The 14,452-nt window shown below is 37.5% G+C and overlaps 2 protein-coding genes across 4 annotated transcripts; one reads left to right on the plus strand and one right to left on the minus strand.

The window, feature by feature from the left end:
- The first annotated feature begins 683 nt into the window (after positions 1 to 683).
- LOC121233931 (DDT domain-containing protein DDR4-like) lies at positions 684 to 11,841 on the plus strand. 3 transcript variants are annotated; one of them, XM_041129705.1, is made up of 13 exons: positions 684 to 1,461; positions 1,569 to 1,679; positions 4,296 to 4,382; positions 4,489 to 4,526; positions 4,610 to 4,691; positions 5,106 to 5,212; positions 5,356 to 5,512; positions 9,357 to 9,449; positions 9,605 to 9,728; positions 10,120 to 10,162; positions 10,311 to 10,499; positions 10,584 to 11,385; positions 11,502 to 11,841. In XM_041129705.1, the coding sequence occupies exons 1-12, from the start codon at positions 1,072 to 1,074 to the stop codon at positions 11,335 to 11,337; spliced, it is 2,175 nt and encodes a 724-aa protein (XP_040985639.1). In that variant the 5' UTR covers positions 684 to 1,071; the 3' UTR covers positions 11,338 to 11,385; positions 11,502 to 11,841. The 3 variants fall into 3 exon arrangements, with proteins under 3 accessions (XP_040985639.1, XP_040985638.1, XP_040985640.1); XM_041129704.1 differs by having other exon boundaries at positions 10,584 to 11,841; XM_041129706.1 differs by having other exon boundaries at positions 10,314 to 10,499; positions 10,584 to 11,841.
- A 459-nt stretch (positions 11,842 to 12,300) lies between these two features.
- LOC121233933 (AAA-ATPase ASD, mitochondrial-like) lies at positions 12,301 to 14,228 on the minus strand. The gene has a single exon (XM_041129708.1). The coding sequence runs from the start codon at positions 14,029 to 14,031 to the stop codon at positions 12,556 to 12,558; it is 1,476 nt and encodes a 491-aa protein (XP_040985642.1). The 5' UTR covers positions 14,032 to 14,228; the 3' UTR covers positions 12,301 to 12,555.
- Positions 14,229 to 14,452: the final 224 nt, after the last annotated feature.

The following is a 14,452-nucleotide window of genomic DNA, read 5'->3' on the forward strand; positions in this document are numbered from 1 at the left end:
AATTAAATTATTAATTAATATATAAAGTGCATTTTTAAAATATTATAATTTTTTTAAATATTATTAAAATATATAATATTATATTATTATTTTAACTTTAAAATGACTAGTTCAATATAGATTCACTTAGTCAAAAATTAATACTATAACTAAAACTTGAAGCTTTGGCTAAAATTTATACTTGACCATTGCCAATGCTTTTTAAGTGTCGAAGGGGCAGTAATTCATGCGGTTTAATTCCATGTAAAGCGGAGAACTTTACTTGTGCTTGACATGCCGCAAAATCTCTTGAAAGAGAGGCACGCCTTTGGGAACGCGAATACAAGTGGTGGATTGATGTCGTTAGCTGTGGCCGTAAGATAACATGTTAAGTACAACAATCAGCTCAATTCTCATGTTTAGTTGCAACTATTGAATTTAAAATCCTTGACATAATGCCGGTAATAAGTTTGGAAGAAGGTGAAGATGACGCCAAGTCATCATGCTCCTTATATCTTAGGAGACATATGATACAATGGCCAAGATAAAAGGGTCGCGATCCATTGACTCAAATTTAACATAATTTGGAAATGAATGATAAAAACATTATTCGAAATTTATAGAGTAAATATAGTAATTAAAGTACAAATCAACATGATAGAAATTAAAATAAGAGAATTACCCCAAGTTAAAAAACGAGAATCCAACCCTTCTTGCCAAATTCCAGGGACTGGAGCGGAGCCTCTTTCCCCCAATCTCTACCCCTTTCTTCTTCTCATTTCCCACTTCTCTCTCTCTCTCTCTCTCTCTCTATCTCGTCCTCTGTTTCCTATTTTTTCCAGTTAAATAAGCGGAGAGGAAACACAAACATAGATAAAGACATTCTGAAAACCTAATATTTTTGAATGATGGTTTGGACCTTTGGGTCCTCCATCTCCTTGTCTTTCTCTCTCTCTTCTTTACCTTCTCTTGCTTTTTCTTCGCAGTCCAAAACGACGAGAAACCCTTCTCTTTTTTCCCAATGCAAACCCATCATCCTCTACGTATAATCCCACCTTGACTCTTCTGAACCCTCCGATCTCTCGCATAACCATGTCCAGGGATCCCTCCCCTTCACTGATCCCCAACGACCGGTCTTCGTCGCCGGAAAATCACACCCACATGCCCAATTCCCAAAATGATGCCCCGATAGCCCAAAAAGACGCCGCCGTCACCACTCCTACACCTCTTGTTAATAGGAGTAACCGTCCGTCGCGCGCGTGCACCATTCGCGCCGCGGCTCGGCTACAGGCCGCGGTGGCTCCCGCGCCAGCGGGTAAGCCGAAGAAGAAGGAGCAGCAGCGGCAGGATGAGTCGCCGCAGCAGAAAGAGCAATGTACCAAGATCATCACGCCGTTGGTGGCACCGCCTCCGCCGTCTCAATTGCCGCGTTGGACCATCAGGTCGATGTGGGAGTTTTCTTCCACACTTAATTTCTTGCATGTGAGCTTCCGAAGCTGTGATCTTTGTTCAATGTCTTTTTTGTATTCGTCTTTTGGTGCTTTAGGGTTTATGTTTGATTTTGTGTTTTTGCTCATTTTCTGTTGCAGGTATTTAGGCCCCTTCTGAATATCTCCGTGGAGTTCTCTGCCGAGGAGTTTGAGACAGCTTTGATTACGCCGAATGATACTTTGAGTGACATACATATACCTTTATTGAAGGTTGGTGCTTGGTTTTGGAGCATAAAGTTTTTTTTTTTGTTTTACAGAGTTTAAACTTTTCTAAAGCTTCTTTTGAGCCTTTTCTGTTGATAAATGTATACTTCACTTTTAATGTGTTTTCATGGTGGTTGTACATTGTGCAATGCTTAACTGTTAAAACCTTGGTTATGCGTTCTTTGAGTGTGGCGGTAGTATATATTGTGGGGCAATGATGCTATTTTAGTTTTATGCAACTCCAGTCGACTTCTGAGCTATAGTGAGAAAAGTATCTATGAGCTAAGCATATTTTATTTTCTTTTTCGAAGTTTGGAAGTATATTTATTCACGAAATTAGAATTGCTGCTTAGTTACATATAAGAGTTCTTATAACTCAATATTGGGTGGCAAGCATCATTCATGAAAACCTCGATTTCCATGAATTGTAGGATAGAGAAGCGTGGATGCCTGCTACAATGCAACTATTTCAATTTTGTTCTTCCTCACCTTTACATTCTTGTAATACCAATTACAACTGTTCAAGTCTCACAAATCAAGCCAACATTCATTCGTAAAAGGGAATTTTTGCCCCGGCTCAATAGAGAATTTTTGCTCAGCCCTAGTTGTGCTTGTAAAAGGGATAGGCCCAAGATGAGTGCCTTACATTTTTAATAAATATATTAAAATTCTCTTGCTCTGGTTTCTTGGTTGTTTGATTAATAATAAAGAGCATGTGGCATTGCAATGCCCTGTTACTTAAACGAATACCCTAAATAGTTGATCGTTGGCCAAACAATTCTGAAATGCAATTTTAGTTTAAATCTCATGCTTAAGTTTTGTGAGAAGCGTTTAAGCACCTTGGAAGAAAGATACGTAGGGGAGATCAACATATCTCGTCTCTGATATAATTTTCTTATTAGAAGGTCACAAAACTACTGGTTAGTGTATGGTTCATATATTTGTTTATTGATAGGTAAAAGTGTATGGTTCATATGTTAGGGACAAGCCTTACATATAAAAAAGTGTTATAAAGTGTCTGATGCCCATCATGGAATTCAAGGGGTATTGAAGAAATGTAGGATTTAGTAGAAGAGGTTGTAAAAACTGACACTACCTGATACAATTGAGTTCTTGTTTTGACTGTGACCCAACTTTCATGACCTGTTTAATATCTAGTGCAAGATTGTTTGGCTTATAATTTCTTCATAGAACTTAAGAAGTGAGAATCAAGATTTTGAGAAGGAATGGACTTTCGTTTTCTGCAGGGGAGTTTCTCGTTTTGATTCCTCTACCTTTGATTTAATGGCCTCAGATTTTAAATAACTAAAGATTTCTATTTTGGAGGATGTTGTTGCAAAATTCTTACTTAATTTCTGGATCAATTGTTATACAACTTATGACTGAAAATGGGGAAAAAGAGAAAAAAGGGAGACAAGTTACTCTACAAATGAATTTTTCTGGAGGCTCATTCATTCAAGGGTGGCTTGCTTTTTGTGATCATCTAAAATCCCCTATACCTTGTAAGTCTTCTGTACAGCAATTAGAAAAAGATGGTGATGGTTTATTTTATGGTGACAAACTTGATTTGTAGTATGTGCTAATTAAGAACGGGAGAGCAACATAGGAATAGAAGACTGTATTTTTTCAGTGCTCCCTGGGTCATCTTGAGTAGTGATTGATTTTTTATTAATTGTGAGATAATTTTTTTGTTCATGCAATCAAATTTTGGAAAGTATCTTCTCTTGCCATCTTTATGACAACGTAAGAAAGAGACCATAATTTTTTTTTTTTTTGATAAGTAGAAAGAAACCAAAAGTGTTTATGACCAATCAAGGAGTAGACAAACAAACCATCTTACAATCATAATTGTGCTTGAAATGCAGAAGTGAAGCTGATTGATTGCAGTACTTTATTGGTAGATTCTATAGTGACAGTCGAAGTATGCTGGAAGTTTTTATCTTCTTGTAATTAATTAATTATTTTAACTGTTTTGTTTAATAATTGATGTACATGGGCTATGCCTATTTCATTCATATCAATATAATTGACTTCTTATGTATAAAAAAAAAATTGATGTACATGATAGAAGTTTGATTTCCTGATGTTTGTTACTCTGTAAAGCCATGGTTTTATTCATCATGCATGCAATATGGTTTTGATCATTTGACTGTCAACATAGCTGATGTAGGCCGGCATTGTGTGTAAATTTTGGATTTATCCTTAGTGGTAAAATATGATTAATGTATGCAAGATAATTATGTCTTGTCTAGTTTGTAACAATAAAGATTAATAATTTACTGCGACAGGCTTGTATCAGTGATTATTTCACGATTTGTTTATTCTGTTGGAAGTGATGGATTGGTCAACTATAAGACTTGCGTACTCTGAGCTATTCCTTCTGCATTGCTTTGTCTCATAATTCTTATAGACCTCACATGTTAAAATTTCTCCCATTTACTGCCCAAATTGGGATTAATATTTTTTTAAACTGTTGCTGATGAAGTTACATTCCTCTTGCAATTATGAGGCCGCACAATCCTGTGAGTTCCTGTGCTGCATGAAGATTTGCATTTTTCTAGATATGGTCACTTGCTACTGCAGTTGTCTTTGCTCATCAGTTTTAAACTTCTCTGATTTTAGGCGATCCCTCCTGTTACGCGAATGGCACTAACACGTGACACCTGGGTCACTGTTTTATGTAGAAAATTGAGAGACTGGTGGCATTGGGTAACTAGATCATTTTACTCATTTTACTGTTGATTAGCATTATTTTTGCCTGAATGTAAATTTATTGGTTGTGAAAAATTACCTTGGCCTTGGTATCTAATTGTAGGTTGCAGATGGGGATCTACCGATTATTGCTTCTCATGGGTAAGTAACCATGTAGCTATTGATTTCTTTGATATATGGACTTTTGTGTGTTTCTAATGTGTCAAACTATTCTTATTTGTTAGAGTGGAGGTTGAAATATATAAAACGCTTGATCCTGGGGTTCGTGTGGTCATCTTGAAAGCACTCTGTGACATTCGTGTTGAGGTAGCATTGTTTTTTTTTATCGATAAACAAAAATTTTACTTATAAAAAAAAAAACAAAAATTTTATTGATCATGAAATAGACAAAAACCCGTGGTAGCATTGTTAATAAATATTATGTCATAGCTCTTGATAGCATGTGCCACTTAACTTGATGTTTATTTCACTCTAACCCAAAACTCCATTTGATGATAGTAAGGTTATGTCAAGTCTAAATCCTTCATGCATTATTAGGAGGGGCTAATTTATATTTTTTTGGACTGATTTATATGGAAAACTGTTCTTAGTTCCATGAAGCCTTGCAATTATTAAATTTGTTCATGAACAATGCAAATAGTTCAAAGTTACCATAAATGCTCTTTCCTTAAAAAATGAAATGTCAGTACTTTGAATGTTTCTTCTATGCTTCTTTTGCAGCAAGAAGATATCAGGAACTTTATTGACAACTCCATTAAGCACGGTGTTCAACTTTCGGCATTTCGTAAAGAACGTGTGGGTGGTGATTCACATGGAATTTCTTACTGGTAATTTAGTTAATCTTCTCATAGGCCATATCCATTAAGGTTTATAGCTTGCATATCTTAATTTGAGTGGAATGGGAGGCTTTTGCGTATTGTGCATTTTTGTGTAGCAGAGTATAATCAGTTGGTAAATGTGGTTGGTGCAGGTATGAAGATGATCCTATGATTGGTCATCGTTTGTATCGGGAGATAAGGAAAGTTGAGGTGAAGAAAGCAAAGACAAAGGGTTCCCAGGTTCTTCCAAGTACATCTTACCAGTGGGAAACGGTGGCAACCAATTTTGATGAATTTCAAGATGTTTCTGTAAGTTGCTAACTCTTCTCTTTGATCCCATATTTAAAATGTTTGTTTTCTGATAATTGGATTTTCTTTTTTTTTTTTTTTTGGGGGGGGGGGGGGGGACTGTTTTGTGGTTCTTAGTACTCTAATTTGTTATGAAAACTGAAGCTTAGCTTTGAGTACATTTCGAATGAGGGAGATTCAAATCACTAGTGGTTGGAGGATCATCCATGTTTGCAGAGTACATTGTACTATATGATGTTCATCAATGACGGTTTCAAGATTTTGTTTATGTATCATTTTTTCATTATAAAGCAATTTCAAGTGTTTGTACTTATGTTGCGTGTCAAACATTTATGGTGTTTACCACCACCCTGTTAGGTGGCCTTGCCATTTGATGCTTGATTCAAGGTTAAAATTTACATTGGAACTTCCAATGAAAAGATGGTGAAAGTGTTTGTGGTAACATAAAAGGTTTTTATTTTGAAAAATCATCTACAAGTCTACGTCCTCTTAAGCCAGATAATCAGGTCTTAGGTTTCTCCTATATAGGTCACTTTTCAGGTGAATGTTGGGATTTCAATTGCTTTTAAAGTGGTTTAATGTGTTCCACAATGCAGATGAAGATCTTCCTAATTGTGTTAATAATGTTAATGATAATGTTGGTGCCCTCAAGTCATTTAAGTACTCTTCATAGTTGTAACTCATGTTTTAAGTGATAACCAATTTTAGCTCATCTTTTCATGAACCTCTTTCGTGTTTCTGTGCACCTTAAACTTTGAGATCACTGTCTTTACCATGTGGGTAGGTTGACTTATTTTTTTTTGATCGGTAATCAAAGTATTTTATTCATAAAAGTAGGCAAAACCCAAGTATACAGGAAGTATACATGGGAAATACCTAACTAGAGTTTTAGTTGGACTTATTACCATTGTAATGTATACAACGATATTTAGTTTATCTTTTTGAATTTATACTGGTATTATGCAAGCTTGAACTCAAAAGTTTTTATTAACACTTTCTCTTTAGCTTATATTAATTCTGAAGAGGTTTTTGAAGCTGTAAATTTTCATCAATCTAATATTTGAACTTCAAATGGAGTGTAGAAAACTGAAATACTTCTGCTGTTGACAAGTGTGGCTGGCCTTTTGGGGCTTTATTGGAGTTTTCTTTTTGGGGATATTATTGAAGGATTATCATCACCTATTCAGAGAAAAGGTATAGAAGTGTATGATATGGATGCCAAAATACAGCCCAAAGTTCAATTTACCTATGGCAACTTCTTGATTTTGGCACAAATCAATGGTCGCTTGTAGATTAGGGTAACCCTTAAAGGTTGGCTCAAGTGGTAATAGTCTTGGTCTTGGTGGTATTCCCCTCAGGTCTAAGGTTTGAACCTTTTGGTGCAAACAATTTCTAGGGGCTGCATGCCATAGGTGAAAAGTCGATTTACCAGATCCGTGTGATGGGATGCGTTACAACTTAGAAGGGTCTGGGGTTTAAGTGGATATAAGACGAGTTGCGTTTGCCACAAATCACAGCTGTGAGGAAGATGGCCCCCATTTGTATTCTGTGGTGCTTGTGGCAAGAGCGCTATGACTGAACGTTTGAAGACCAGGAGTGCTCATTAGAGGAGCTTAGATTTCTTTTGTTAGAACTTTATTTCTATGGGCCAAAGCTGTAGATTTTAATGGCCTTGGTTTTCATGATTTTCTTGTTTCCATTTCTTCTTCCTAAATAGGTGTTACCTCTTGTGTACCATCTTGTGCACTTGGGCTATGCCTATTCTTATTAATACAATTGTTTACCTATTAAAAAAAAAAAAAATGACAAGTTGTGTTTGCACGGTCTCTGGGATTTCTTGTGATTGAAAAAGAATTACAGCAGAGGCTAGAAGCCAACCACTTTGTTTTCTAAAGAGGAGTTGTGGCTGGTTGGGACTAAGGCATATTTGAGCTGGAATTTTGCGTCCCCTTAGGGCCTGGATGGATTGTCCAAGCGCAACACCATCTAGTTGAGACTTGAGAGGCCTGAGTTTGATTCCCACACAAGCAACTCATGACTAAAATTGATACTTGAGTTGGGGGTAGGCCTAGGGTATCTGAAGTTCACCGGTGATCTTGTCGACAATGAGAGTAGTAGAGGTTTGCAAAAGGCACCGCTCTGAGCCTGCTCAATCTCTAATCCAACCAGAGTCGGAGTTTGTTGGAGCCTGTGTTAGGATTAACTATATGGTCAGAGTGTGAATGGGACTTTGAAAAAAGTGCTCCAAATTTAATTCTTAAATTAAATTCAATAGAATATATGCATATAAATTAAACTCCTATAATTTATTCTCTTCACTCTTCTAGACCTCCCTTTCAATCTCTCTCTCCGATTCCAGGCTTACACCTTTTTTTTTTTTTTTAATAAATTTATTCTTGCACATTCCATAAGGCTGAGCCTTTTATTGTGAAGGCGTGCACTAAAGCAAACTCTTCCAGACGTCTCTCTTAGTCTCCATCTCTGATTTATTTTTCTAAGCTTAAAACCCTCTCTTTTCTTTGTCCGTGTGCGGTTCATTGGGCCAAGCTGTCTATCGTGACGGAGTGCACTAAAGCAAAAAATACACTTGATTTATTTATTGATTTATTGACCCTCCAAATCCCAGAATTTTTATTAAGGATTATGCCAATTTGAATTTTTTGGTTTCTTTTGTTCTAAAAAGCTTTACAAAAATGAAGGATAGAAATTTTTAATAAGGTCGTAAAACTTAGTGAGTTACTTGAGTCACTAGATCTGAAATATTGGGCCTTTGAGTTGGTTTTAGTGGCTAAATGGGGCTTACCGGAGTGGTATCAAAGTTAGTGGGTGGTGTCAGAGTCCGACTCTGTAAGCTTGGTTTATGCCCAGAAGGATAGTAGATGTAGATCTCTTTACCAATTGGAGAGGGTTATATGGCGGCCCACAAATTTTGAGGGTCATGAGCAGACATTGGAGGAGCTTAAAACGTTCTTCTTTAGTACTTTTTTTTTCCTTTGGGTAGCTTCTATAGATTGTAATGGGCTTATTTTTCATGATTTTCCTGTCTCTTTACCTATGTCTAATTAAGTTTTCCGACTTCTCTTTTCATATGTAATAAGCTGAGTTTACTTGTCCAAAGTAAAAATAAGTGTTCCACCGCATATATAATACTTGTGTACTTTTGCTATGCCTCTTGCATTCATTAAGAAAACACCAACCGCTTATAAAAGATTTTTTTGGTGGTATGTAGGATCATTTATTTGAATTGTTTCATAAATGCTAGCTTTTCGTTTCCTCTTTGCATGTCCTATGTACTTGGGCCATGCATTTTCAATAAAATCTTCAATTACCTATAAAAGACTGTTAGCTTTTCATTAGATGAAGTGCATATTTTCCAATATACTTAATTAGGAGTCAAGTAGAATTTAAGCTTGTCAGATGAGACCTTTGGTGTGGAAAATATTTTGCTACCAAGTACTGATGATTGCTATGATTCTTTTATAGTATTTCCCTGTTATGTCTCAGGTGAATTTCCAATGGGTGGCACTACAGCCACCGAGAATCCCCACTGAGGGATTCTCCCTACAAGGCAAACTGCCTTTTTTTTTAAAATTTTTTTTCATACTTTTTTTTGACATTCTTAATTTTTTAAAAAAAAAATTTCACAACATCAATAAAAAGCACTTACTTAATCACTAAGGGAAAAAAAAAAAAAAAAAAAACTATCGGGAGAAATGCTCGGGACCCATTATTGGGATCCCAAGCATTTCTCATTTGAAATTTGTTTCCAATTGCTAAATTTAAGAAAATGTATTCCAAGTTTCTCACTGTTGCTGCTCATATGAAATTTGTCCGTCTATTGCAGGAAAAGCTTTTCTCAAGTAAAAATAGAACAGAAGCTTCTCTAGGTAAAAGGTTGAAGATAGACATGCTTCCTGAGATTGAGAAGGATCATAAGGTACGCCAAAGCTTTATGTTGATTAGAACGTTTTTAATTTGATGGGTTGTCTTCTGGATTTATGTTCATAAAAGGAGTATATTCTTATAGTTACTTTGCTGTGCTGAAAGGAAATGATGTCAACTGAAAAGCTGAAATTAATTTTTTTTTTGCAGAGGAAAGAGAGGTTGCTTAAAAAGCAACACAGACAAGCTCTCCTTCTTGATAATTTCTTGAGTGTTGATGGGCTTGCTCCAGGACGCTCCCTTCGTGATCGAAAACCTGTCACATATACCTTTGGTGAGAGCAAACTGTCAATACTTTGTTTTTATTTAATTCTGTTTATTTTCCAACTGCTAATGACTTCTGCCGTTCTAATCATGATATGGGAAATCACGATGTCTTGCATAGAATGAAGCAGTCAGAACTTTTGTTAACCGTGGCCATTCTCTTCTTAATAGTATCCTTAATGAACATAGCCATATGTTCGATGTGTCTCATAATACAGAATTATTGGACTCTAGCCAAAATGCAGTAGCCATATGTGGTATCATCTTTTATGGGTACCATATGCGGTTCACATACTAATACCTTTATGGAGGTTGGCAGTGATTTCTTGGAAGTGCTACAGCTAGGTTGCTTTTCTCACATGACGGATAATGCAATCTGATTGTTTGTCATGGCTTTGCAGATGATTATGACCGGTCCATAAATGAAGCTATCAAGATTACCAAGTATGTAATTTATAACCAAGACATATGGTGTTATTGATTTACTCTCCCCTCCAGCCTCCCTTTTCTCTTTCATTCTCACATTGATTTGGCTATCTGCATGCTACTGCAACGAGCGTTTGATGCATTCTCATTCTCACTTTTGTTTCAGAAGAAAACAGCCATCCCCAGAACCTCTAAACAAAAGAGAAGAGGTTGTGAAACCTGAACCTTCTACAAATGGTAAATGGAGCGGCCCTTCACATTCTTCTCAACATGTCAATTTTAGTGCGCCATCTCCCACATCACCTGATTTTGGTGATTCCCGGGAAGAGCATAAAACAGACCCTTTGGATCGAAGGTGTTATTTTTTTTTTATATATGGTTCTGAATTTATTTTTGTGTGTTCTCGTCCCTGCATCGAGTAATCTGTATTGAAATGCAGCAATCGGCGGAGACAGAAACCTCAACGGTATTTTGCAAAAGATTTTGTTGGAGGAGTTTCAGATAATGAAGCAGACTATGACAGTGATGACGATATAGTTGGGGAAGCTGTTTATGATGAAGAATATCTGAAGAAACGCAAAGAGAGGAGGAAGCTGTCAAGTAGCTCTGAAGGAGATGATGAGTATCATTGGGATGAAGAAAATGCTGAAGAGGAGGAAGAAGAAGAAGATGAAGAAGAAGATGATGATTCTGCAAGTATCAGTGAGGACAGTGATGAGCCCCGAAAATATAGAAAATTGCCAGGCCGTACTAGGAGGGAAACAAAACTAAGGTCAGTTGATGAGCTCCAGTCTGGTCCAAGACGCAGTAACAGGGCTACTAGGAATCGTATTAATTACCGACAGTATGAGCTTTCAGAATCAGAAACGGAGTCTACAAAGCCTGAGAAGTCAAACACATCAGCTGTACACACTGATGCAAGTGAGAATGGGGATTATTCAATGGAGAGTCAGGATTCTGATGCCAACGATAATGACCAGGAAATGAAAGTTGATCAGCCTGTCAAAGTTTATACTGAGACGGTAGAGAAAGTGCAAAAGCCGCCACCTGATAAATCAAATAGCCCTGGCCAAGATGAAAATGAGTGTGTACAGAAAAGGCGTTTTCTTGACCTAAATGAGCTTGCTCCTGGTTCCGGTTTTGAGGATGGTCCAAGCACGGTAGTAAAAGATGAAGATACAGATGAGTTCTAAAGCTTCCCTCTGCTGGAAAGCATGGGGATTTGTTTCCTCCCAGGGAAGGTATGTACGATAGTCAAGATTATAAATTTTGTGATATGCCCATGGAGGATTTCACCGTCAGAATTCTTCCGTGGTGTAGTTTAAGCTGTGCTACCTTGGTGCATGATTTGCTGCAGGGAGCAATGTGATGCTGAGAGTTATGTAGAATAGGTAGTCATTTTTTAGCATTTCTACTACATTCAAAGAAACCTACGACAGATGAATCAGGAAATTGTTGGAGTTCCGTAGTTCATCAAATCAATGTACAATAACCTTTTTAGCTAAAATATTGTAGCTGAAAATTTGGCGATTAGATGTTCGAGCCTTGTAGTTTCTCTCTCGTGTTCATGACAATGATCTGCCTCTGAGCATTATTTGGGTTGGTTGGGTCTGTTGGTAAAGCAATCAGTTTAGAAACTGTAGTGTTTATTGTAATGGAACCATCCTCCCTTGAAAGGTAACGAATTTGTATCTTTATTCATTGTTGTTTTCTCATCGTCTTTGAATTTTTATGCTCTAATGTTTAATGAATTCATTTCTGTGTTGAAGATGCCCATATAAAACCGCCTGTGCTATACTGCTTTTGCCTGAATTTCTCAGGTTTGTGTATCAACTTTTGGCTTTCGAATATATTCCTAACCGTGCGAAAAGTAACCCCGACCAACTTGGCACCTGCCTGCTAACTTTTTTAGACGAAAATCATCTCCAAGAACAAGGTTGCATCTCTGATTCCCAATGGCTTTTAAGTTTATTTGTTGAACTTGAAGCTGAACAGCATATTCTGTGGTTGGATCATTCTCATTCACACCTTCAATCTTTCTTCGTTGATGTTTCTTTCCTCCCTGATAAGTTGGATTGTTTCCCATTTTTGATTTTTCATGTCATTCCCAATTCCTTTTTATTCAATTACTGTGATACAAACATTTAACAAATCCCTTAAAAAATATTCTGTGTTTCCTTACAAAAGTCAAAGCAGGCATAAAGCTGATCGCCTACTGATCAATACCCGAAAGCACGACAAACTCGACATACACAACTTACACCATAGATTAAGAGAAATTAAACACAACATTCATAACAAACTAACACCACATTCCTCAAACATAGCAGTAGAGAGTTTTAGTCCACGAAACGCAGTATTTCATACAAAATCTAAATACAGACATTTGTCACAATTAATTAACAAGCAGGTTATATGGCCGGATCGTTCACTTTCCCCTCTTCATCTTTCTTCTTTGCTGCTTTTTCCTTCGCTTCCTCAAGAATCTGTATCAAGTTCGACAGGCATTTGTCCGCGTCATCCAGTGAAGATTTTGGCATAAGATTGTCTGCAACATCAGCCGGTGTAATCTCTGTCTCCCCTATCAACTTCTTGATTGCATCAAACATGGGATGCATATCAAGATCCAGGTAATTCTTGGCAAGCAGCTTAAACCCCTCGAAACTGCAGTAAGACAGCTCAATATGCCTATCCATTCTTCCCCTTCTTATGAGTGCCGGATCCAGTTTTTCTACATAATTAGTAGTGAAAACAATCAGTCTCTGTCCTGCACACGAAGACCATAGCCCATCAATGAAGTTCAACAGCCCTGAAAGAGTGACTTTGCTGCTGCCTGCTTCTTCCCTGGTTTCTTTCTTTGCACTTTCCCTGTTCACCTTCTCATCAATATTCTCATCTTCTGAAGATTTGTTTGCTTTCTTCTTCCTCTGACCGGTAAGATCAAGCGAGCAATCAATGTCCTCAATCACAATGATAGACTTACTTGTTGTCTCGATCAAAAGCTTCCTCAGCTCTATGTTGTCCCTCACTGCTGTGAGCTCAAGATCATAGACATCATAGTTCAACAAGTTTGCCATTGCTGCAATCATCGTCGACTTCCCTGTGCCGGGAGGCCCATAAAGAAGATAACCCCTCTTCCACACCTTCCCAATTTTTTTATAGAAGTCCTTGCTCTTGCTGAAAGTCAACAGATCGTCAACAATCTCCTGCTTCTTCACCCGATCCATCGCCATTGTTTCGAAGGTTGCTGGATGCTCAAAAACAATATGACTCCACATGGTTTGCTTGTGGCTGGACAAACATCTGTGAGCAGTATTTGTGTAGAGCTTCCTCTGCCTATTCTTCACTCTAATCTCCTTCCCTTTTATCAAAACATGCTCCAAGTAGGACTCCGTGATTATCTTTCGGTACTTATTATGAAACGTGAGCTTGTACAGCCTCGTCTCCGGCTGAGGAAAATTATTAATCGTCAACCTTGCAGTTTGCGACACAACTTTGCTGGACAACCACCGAACCTTAACACCATGAAATTCATCTGTGGTTCTCTCGTACTCATCCATACTCAACACCAGCTTGCTGCTGTCGCTGCCCATCTCAGCTTTCAGTCTTTTAGCGCTCGTTGAAGAGTTGGCGCTGAGGTATGCCTCCACGGTAGAGTAAGCTTTGCTACGCTTGAGCCGATCTCCTCTGAACTCGTGGAAGGAAATCCGAATATTGGGATTGAAGTAACCCATGAATCTGTGTATAGACCTCTCGAAGAAGCGGCGAAGCTCGTAAGGACAGTATTGGCGAATGATCGCCCACATAAACATGAAGCTGGCTATGGTAGAACCCATTGATGTCCACGTCTCAGCCATGTTTCCAGGCAAAAATGTGAGTTTTTTCATGTGGGATTTCTTGAGATGGTGATGCTGCTGATGGATGTTGAAGATAATTCTGATCTAGTCGAGCAAAATCCTAAGACGACTGAACAACAATCCCTAGCTCAATAAGCAGGATGATGTGGGTAATGCTCAGAATAGCGAGAATTAAGAAGATTTGTTGAATGATCACATGATGATGTATGTTTTATCCTTTGGGTTTGTACTTATAATCGAGTCAGACATGCATAAACAATGACGTTGTGTATACGTGAAAAGATATAAGATGATGATTTTGATGATTAGTGACGATTGATTAGTATTCTTGCTGGCATGCATATATATATGGCTTTATGTTTGATAGAAGTGAACAAGAGTAGTTGGGTAAAGCAGATCAGTATCTTGTTTTTATTGAATTTGATAATACAACCCATTACAATATAAATAC

This window comes from Juglans microcarpa x Juglans regia, chromosome 6D, assembly GCF_004785595.1.
Source record: "Juglans microcarpa x Juglans regia isolate MS1-56 chromosome 6D, Jm3101_v1.0, whole genome shotgun sequence".
Taxonomy (NCBI): Eukaryota; Viridiplantae; Streptophyta; class Magnoliopsida; order Fagales; family Juglandaceae; genus Juglans; species Juglans microcarpa x Juglans regia.

Coding starts and splice junctions, on each gene's coding strand:
- LOC121233933 (XM_041129708.1), bottom strand. CDS start 14,031: ATGAAAAAACTCACATTTTTGCCTGGAAACATGGCTGAGACGTGGACA.
- LOC121233931 (XM_041129704.1), top strand. CDS start 1,072: ATGTCCAGGGATCCCTCCCCTTCACTGATCCCCAACGACCGGTCTTCG. Junction 4,383..4,488: donor TGAGAGACTGGTGGCATTGG/GTAACTAGATCA, acceptor ATCTAATTGTAG/GTTGCAGATGGGGATCTACC. Junction 10,163..10,310: donor GAAGCTATCAAGATTACCAA/GTATGTAATTTA, acceptor CTTTTGTTTCAG/AAGAAAACAGCCATCCCCAG.